Source organism: Gadus chalcogrammus, chromosome 5 (genome assembly GCF_026213295.1).
Source record: "Gadus chalcogrammus isolate NIFS_2021 chromosome 5, NIFS_Gcha_1.0, whole genome shotgun sequence".
In the NCBI taxonomy this organism is placed as follows: domain Eukaryota; kingdom Metazoa; phylum Chordata; class Actinopteri; order Gadiformes; family Gadidae; genus Gadus; species Gadus chalcogrammus.
The window spans coordinates 20,564,939-20,572,574 of NC_079416.1; the positions used below are offsets into that span (position 1 = coordinate 20,564,939).

Below are 7,636 nucleotides of genomic sequence, written 5' to 3' on the forward strand. Positions count from 1 at the left end.
TTAGGGCAATCCACTTCCTCTTACGGGAAGCCTCGTTTACAAAGTTAGGCAACAACAACACTTCGCTGCCCTGTCATCGTTAACGCGAACCAATCACCTTTCATCGCACCGTTTATCTCATGTCATTTTCAGTCAGTGCCACACGGTGGACCGCCTTCAAATACGTCTAGAGAGAAGCCACCAGCGGACAGTTTCGACACACACTCATACACACCGGGGCTTGAACGCGCTTCGATGTCTCCGTCCTCTCGCTCATCAAACCGAGTTTTTCCTTCCCGCGCGCGAACAACGCCAACCGTCTCACACACGAGAGCCAGCGCGTCGGATAACGTCCCTTCGGCGGCGAACCAAGTAGCGCACACCGCTGAGTTTTATGAATAACGGCAACTCCGTAGCGCACCTAGCTTAGCCGACTAGCCTGCTAGCGCCCCTTTATGCTAGCGCCAGCAGAAGAAAGGCCATCTGGGTTAGCCTGACGTCAAGTGTTTCAAAGGATAGCGCAACGTCTTGGCACATCGGGGTTCTCGTCACCTGGACCGAGAAGAGTTACAGAACAAGACAACATCGAGCTAGGATGGCATTGAAAAGGATCAACAAGGTGAGTTGTGTTAGCTGTAGCTAGCCTCCCATAGCCGCTCCACTATGCCGCGCTAGCTCACCATGCTAACATGTTAACTTATTGAAGTATGGCAGCTGAGAAAAGATCCAGATTTGTAGCGTTATGCCGGTCTGCTGCCATGGCATTTCCGGTCTCTGAACTCTCATGAGCTGTGTATCCCTGTTAACAGTCCCTCGGAGCGAGAACAATCAGAATATGACATGAACAACGACGACCAGGAATAAATACGGAGTTTATTTTATATATAATTTGAAAAAGCAATAAATTATAAACTGATTATCCTCTGCCGGAAGTCCCCCTGGTGCCCCTCTCGGTCCGATACAATGTAACTGAAAGTCCCGCCCTCTTTCTCGCTAAAAACGCTGCTTTGGAGCACCCCGTCCCAGGCGTTCCGTCGTGAGATGGGGACGCCTGTGAACGAGGCTATGAAGTATGTAAGCTCACAGGAATCATGACGAGTACTCAGCTTTGGTTTCTGTTTCGGATTAAGAAGGTTTCGAGGCGCGTCAGAGGGACTAATGAACAGACATGTCAACCAATATGTTATGTATTTGATCGCTGGTCATCGTCACTGTTAATGCCTTCTGTAATGTGCTAGTCTGGGAAAGGATTGGCGAGGCGACAATCACAGGCCACATAATACACCCAACATGTTATAACATAGCCTCATTAAACCTTGTTCTGAAACGCCGATGTGCTTGGTTTAATAAAAAATGGTGTAATAGCGAATATTTTGACGATTAAACTGCAAGACTGATGTGGTAATATAAACAAAACACAAGAAGCGTGTGTTTTATGAAATTTCTAGTTTGTGATTGCTCAAACTTGTGAGTCACTACATTTACGAAATCAAAGCTGTGTGTGTGTTTTATGTGACACACTTCCATTTCATCACGTAGGCACCCTACCATGTCATCATTTGGTCTTTCCTGGTTTTTTTATCCATAAGATCATCCCGTCTGAACTGCAAGATGAATAGTCGAAAGAGACGCGAGCTTGCCTCGGCTTGCAGGGAGGGTTTCCCCTGTGCAAAAACTTGTACCAGTTGGGTTGGAAATACATGGAATAAAGCTGCATTTTAAACATTAAACTGGGGCCAAGGCATGGGCGTTGTCTACACCTTTTGTAAAATAACTAGATCGCTCAAAATACATGCCCCAACCCTATGGAGGCCAGGTTCAGCCCCCCATACATGAAATTGTTCGCTATAAGGCTGTTGCAGGTGAATTCCTTATGATCACCCGTTGAAACAAGTTCTGGTGCAACAGCATCCTGGCAAGAGCTACATGTATGGAAAACCATCCTCAGTCTTGATATTTATTTCCGAAGTATCGCATCTTTCATGGTGTTGTAGGTTTCAAAACTCTGCTCCCTGTTAGATGGTTATCTTTTGGATTGATGTTTAGAATAAAGATCCAAACGACAAACACATTTTTGTCTTGACTAGGTTAACCATAAGCCTATGAATCAAACTACGTGCATGACTATACAAGTCTGTTTTGTTTTTATCCTATTCTTAACCTGTTGGACAGGCACCTCAGAAGGTGTGCGGGAATTTGATTAATTACAAAATTCCATCATGACCTTAATTTAAGGTCATGATTCCATGTGCCTTAACCTCTCCCTTATCAATTGTTGGCCCAATAAGCAGGCTTCTGTGTACTGGACTGTATGTTCTTTTTTTGAGAGAACGGAACAGCTCTAACGTGTTCTATATGTTCTGTCCTCAAGTGTGTGTGTGTGTGTGTGTTTTTTATTTTTCAGGAGCTCAGCGACCTGGGTCGTGACCCCCCAGCCCAGTGTTCAGCCGGCCCCGTGGGAGACGACAGTAGGTGTCTTCTTCTCCGCCTGAAAGACCCCCTCACAGTGCTAGTGTAGATGAGATTTATCCCGCGGGCGTACGTAATGGCCATACGTCTGCACTCAGTATGGATACTAGTATTTATTAGGGGTTTCATAATGTGTAAATACCTTTCATAATAAGCTAAGTGGATGTCACGGCCGGTCAGGTTCATAATTTTGACCCCTTGCTGACCCCAAACCCCACCATCTTCTCCTTTTTTAAATTAGAGGAATGCAGGAGAAGTGGTGAAGTAAATCAGATTTTATTTAGTACATTTTGTCCAGCCTCCTGCATTAATAATGGTCCAGAGGCTAAGACCTCGCTTCTTGAAGGAAGCATTCCAATAAGTCATCAAAACGACAATATGAGGGCCGTAGAAAAGATTGGATTTGACCATTCAGGGTGAGGGTTGGAACACATCAGGCTTCTTATTGGTTGGACGGTTAGGCCCGCCCTGTTGGAATTGGTGACCCCAAAATGGAGCATTTTATTATGTTGTAGAGCTGTTATCAAAGAGGTGAGGGTGAACTTCTCTTCTGTGGTCCTGAACTCTTTCATTTTCCTTTTCAGTGTTCCACTGGCAAGCCACCATCATGGGACCGGTAAGAGAATCAAACCGAAACATTTGTGCTTTTCTTCCGCTTATCTGATTACAATGTTAGGGTTTTAAACGTGTGTGTCTAAGGTTGTGTAGATGACCCTCCTCTGCCTCCATTATGTGGCGCCTCTTCATGTTGTTAACCGTACTGTGTGTGTGTTCTCAGAACGACAGCCCGTATCAGGGCGGCGTGTTCTTCCTCACCATCCACTTCCCCACAGACTACCCCTTCAAACCCCCCAAGGTGAGGACACGACCTAACCCTCACCCTGTGCTTCGTTAGCCATGCAGAGCAAATGATTTGCTTATGATGAGGAAATGAGAAAATGGTGGCATTGAGTCCACCCTGGTTCCTGTTCAGAGGCCAGGTAGCTGGCTTCACTTTCGGCTGGTTGTTTTGAATCTTTCTTCCTCCTCCTCTCTCGATCGTCATGACGATGGTTCCCATGTTCAGTAGAGGTATTATTTATTGTTGTTGGTAGATGGGTTATTTCCGGGTGGATCACAGCAGACCGTTCATGTGCAGTTCCTATGCATCTGTTTATCTATTTTATTTTCTAACGCGCACCCAAAGTTATTGGGTATTTGTACTTCCTGTGTCATACGGCCGCATACTGGCTTCCCTTTGATTCCCGTCACGTCTCCTCACTTCCTGTGCCCTCCCCTTCCTTTCTAACACGCACCCAAAGTTATTGTGAATTTTTACTTCCTGTGTCATACGGCCACAAACTAGCCTCCCTTTGATTACCGTCACCCCTCCTCACTTCCTGTTCCCTCCCCTTCCTGTTTCAGGTTGCGTTCACGACGCGCATCTACCACCCGAACATCAACAGCAACGGCAGCATCTGCCTGGACATCCTGCGGTCGCAGTGGTCCCCCGCCCTCACCATCTCCAAAGGTACGCCCCCCCCTAACCTGTTAGACTGACTGGCTGACCTGTTAGACTGACCTGTTGACCTGTAGGACTGACCTGTTGACCTGTAGGACTGACCTGTTGACCTGTTAGACTGACCTGTTGACCTGTTAGACTGACCTGTTGACCTGTTAGACTGACCTGTTAGACTGACCTGTAGGACTGACCTGTTAGACTGACCTGTTGACCTGTTAGACTGACCTGTAGGACTGACCTGTTGACCTGTAGGACTGACCTGTTGACCTGTAGGACTGACCTGGTGGCCCTGGAGGTAGGCCGGGGCCTCTCCCAGCCACCAGGCCTTCCGTGTAGGACAGGTTCCTCAGGTTTCTCGAGTCCCGGCCGCCCAGCCGATTATTATCAAGGATGCAAATTTACGCGCGCTTTGTTTTACCTCAGTTTTTCTTATTTTCCTTGTTGGCTCGGGTCTTTATTTGTAACGTGCAGAATAGGTCAGGGGCATGACTCAAAAAAAGGTCAGAAAAAGTAATCAATCATCATGCAATTTATAACGAACCAGCATTGGACTTCTACGGCAAATCATTTCCGGGTTCAACAAATATCGGAAACCCCTGAACATCCCTCTCACCCCTTTTACTATTTTTGGGAAACATCTGCTGTAGGAGTCCCATGCTGGGTGGTTTTAACGCGGAGGCGTCTCCTGAGCACTCATGACTGACCCCCCTGTTGTCTCCGCAGTGCTCCTCTCCATCTGCTCCCTGCTCTGTGACCCCAACCCAGACGACCCGCTGGTCCCAGAGATCGCCCGCATCTACAAAACAGACAGTCAGAAGTAGGTGGTGCACCCACACACCCACCGCGTTACACAGTCAGAAGGAGGTGGAGCACCCACACACCCACCGCGTTAAACACAGTCAGAAGGAGGTGGAGCACCCACACACCCACACACCCACCGCGTTACACACAGTCAGAAGGAGGTGGTGCACCCACACACCCACCGCGTTACACACAGTCAGAAGGAGGTGGAGCACCCACACACCCACCGCGTTACACACAGTCAGAAGGAGGTGGAGCACCCTCAGACATCCACCCTATAAAACAGACACCACCCACACACCCACCCCATAGAACGGTCACAAGGAGGTGGAGCACCCAGACATCCACCCTATAAAACAGACACCACCCACACACATCCACCCTATAAAACCAAAGCAAAAGATCATTCCAAAGGAAAGCAGTACCTGGGCTCCTGCTAAGACGGTGGTGGAGGAGGTGGTTGTTGGTTCTAATCCGGTTGTGCTCCGTCAGGTATAACAAACTAGCTCGGGAGTGGACAGAGAAGTATGCCTTGCTCTAGGGTAAGGGCCAGTGCCTGCATCTTGTTTAGATCCTGGGTTGGTTGGTGTGGTTACCGGTAGTTCACCACTAACCTCGCATCTCCTTCTAACTGGAAACCTCCGATAACCACCGTGGACCGCAGGGGGTGGCCCACTGTAGTGTGTGTGTGTGTGTGTGTGTGGCTACAGTGTCCCGTGCTGGGGCTGCGTTGTGTTGTGTTGTGGGATGTGTTGCGGTGTGGAAATGGTTTGTGTCTGGGGGGGACTGGGAAGACTCCACTATTGTCTCGAGGCTGACCACCTCATGTGAAGTGTTGCCAGATTGGGCGGGAATATGGCCCAATCTGGCAACCCATCTCGTTGTTTTTTTTGGGGGTGAATTAGCTGGCGTCCAGACTGGGTTGGTAAGGATGATGTTTGATGATCGTCTTAACAATTGTCTGACTGTTGTCTGTCATTGTTTAAGCTCCATGAAGTAAATGCGTAATGTTGAACATGATCAACTAACATTATATATTGCGATGGAAATAATAACCTTTTTAATTGCGTAACCTATTTACAATATTCCCTTGTTAACAACTCAACCAGTGTGTTGGCAAGTGGCACGCAGAACAAAGTTTTGCCATTTTCGTCACCATGACGACAAGGAGGCTTGCCATGGGGCATCCAGTGGGCCCAAAATGGCGGCCACTTGAATGAGGTTGGGTGCCGAGGGCAACCGTTGCTATGGAGCACAGACTGATAGAATTTGTGGCTGTTTTTTTGCTGTCCTTTTGGTCCGTGTGTATACTAACCAGTGGTCATTCGGTGTGTGTGTGTGTGTGTGTCTGTTCCCGTGTGTGTTGTCTGTTCGTGTGTGTGTGTGTGTGTGTGTGTGTGTGTGTGAGATCTCTGCCAGCCATCAGGTCTAACACTGTCTCCTCCCCCTCCTTCTCTCTCCAGATACAGCAGGATAGCTAAAGAATGGACACAGAAGTACGCCATGTGATGGATGGCGAGGACCTGGCCCCCTCAGATCCAACCCTCTCATCCCCCCCCCCCCTTCTTCTTTTATCGTCTTTCCTTTTTGTTAATTACACCTTCTCCCAACTTTCCCCCCCTCCCCTGTGCGTTCTGAAGAAGATGGTCCCCCCCCCCCCCCCAGTGTTAGTGATGTCTCTGGTCCGCCCGCAGCCCGGGAGTACGATGCCACCGTTGGGGAACTCTTGGTTTTGAGCATGCACCAGCAAGAAGGGGCCTGGATTGCCCGCGGTCACTCTCTCTCTCTCTCTCTCTCTGTCTCCCTCTCTCTTATACAACTCCAAAAAATGATGTCATTCGTTACTCTGAACACATTCATTGAAGACGCCAATACCAGAAACCCCCCCCCCCCCCCCCCCCCCCCCAACTCTGGAGGACCGCCTGGGGTCCCCATAAAGGCTTCACCACCGTTGGACCCGTCGCTCTCTCTCACGCGCTCGCTCTCTCTCTCTCCAGCACCCCATGCTGAAAAAAAGTGATTCCTTGTTCTTTTGCTGGCTTTTTCGTTATGGCTGTGTTCCGCTAAAGAATCCCCCCCCCCCCCCCCCCCATTTGACAAAATATTAGAGTTCTCCTGTTAAATCAGGACGTCAAACGGCAGTTATTGTGTGCGGGGCGGGAATGCCTGCCCCCACATCCCCCCCCCCCCCCCTGTTCAGTAAACTCTTAATTTGGCTGAAGTGCTAGACGACCCCATAATCAAAGCAAATTTAAAGTGAAGAAAGAGAAAGCACCCCACGACAAAGGTTAAAACGTGTAAAAAGAATCTGAGCACTATGTATCAATGTTTAAAGGGTTTAAAAGAAACGTATAAAAGCATTTCAATGTTGTATCTTATGCATGTTAATAAAGGTAGGCTATATGACGGGAGATGTGTTGGTCACGACGTGGACTGTCAAGGCCAGGCGGTCGGGAGACGGGGACTCGAGGAGAGAACGCCTGTTTTGGTTCCGTCATGTTTTAGAGCGGTCGCTGGAGAGCTCATAGTTTTATGCCTACTCAAACACTTGTCTTCACGTAGCCTTGAAGTATTGGTGCGAGGCTAATGGTTGATAATCAACTCGTGGCTCTTCCTTTTTAAGTTCCCCCTTCAATAAAGTTGCTTAAATCATATAATCCACCCGGTGTTTTGTGTCTTCTGGTTCCACTGCGTCAGGTGTCGATCATATATGGGCTGATCACATGTTCTGTGATCGATATGTTTCGATATTTTGTGTTAAATGGTTGTTATTTGCAGACTACAAGGGCCTATATACAAATAAGTATAGAACTGCCCCTGTACAAAAAAAATCAGGATCCTTAGTAAAGTTGGAGAGTAAAGATGAATTCATGTAAAGGTGATTGG

The 7,636-nt window shown here is 48.2% G+C and overlaps 1 protein-coding gene across 3 annotated transcripts; it reads left to right on the plus strand.

The window, feature by feature from the left end:
• Positions 1 to 14: 14 nt before the first annotated feature.
• Positions 15 to 6,632, plus strand: LOC130382935 (ubiquitin-conjugating enzyme E2 D3-like). 3 transcript variants are annotated; one of them, XM_056590922.1, is made up of 8 exons: positions 16 to 598; positions 2,384 to 2,447; positions 3,033 to 3,064; positions 3,227 to 3,304; positions 3,853 to 3,958; positions 4,673 to 4,766; positions 5,243 to 5,292; positions 6,214 to 6,632. In XM_056590922.1, the coding sequence occupies exons 1-7, from the start codon at positions 575 to 577 to the stop codon at positions 5,289 to 5,291; spliced, it is 447 nt and encodes a 148-aa protein (XP_056446897.1). In that variant the 5' UTR covers positions 16 to 574; the 3' UTR covers position 5,292; positions 6,214 to 6,632. The 3 variants fall into 3 exon arrangements, with proteins under 3 accessions (XP_056446898.1, XP_056446897.1, XP_056446899.1); XM_056590923.1 differs by lacking the exon at positions 6,214 to 6,632 and having other exon boundaries at positions 15 to 598; positions 5,243 to 6,204; XM_056590924.1 differs by lacking the exon at positions 5,243 to 5,292 and having other exon boundaries at positions 6,214 to 6,385.
• Positions 6,633 to 7,636: the final 1,004 nt, after the last annotated feature.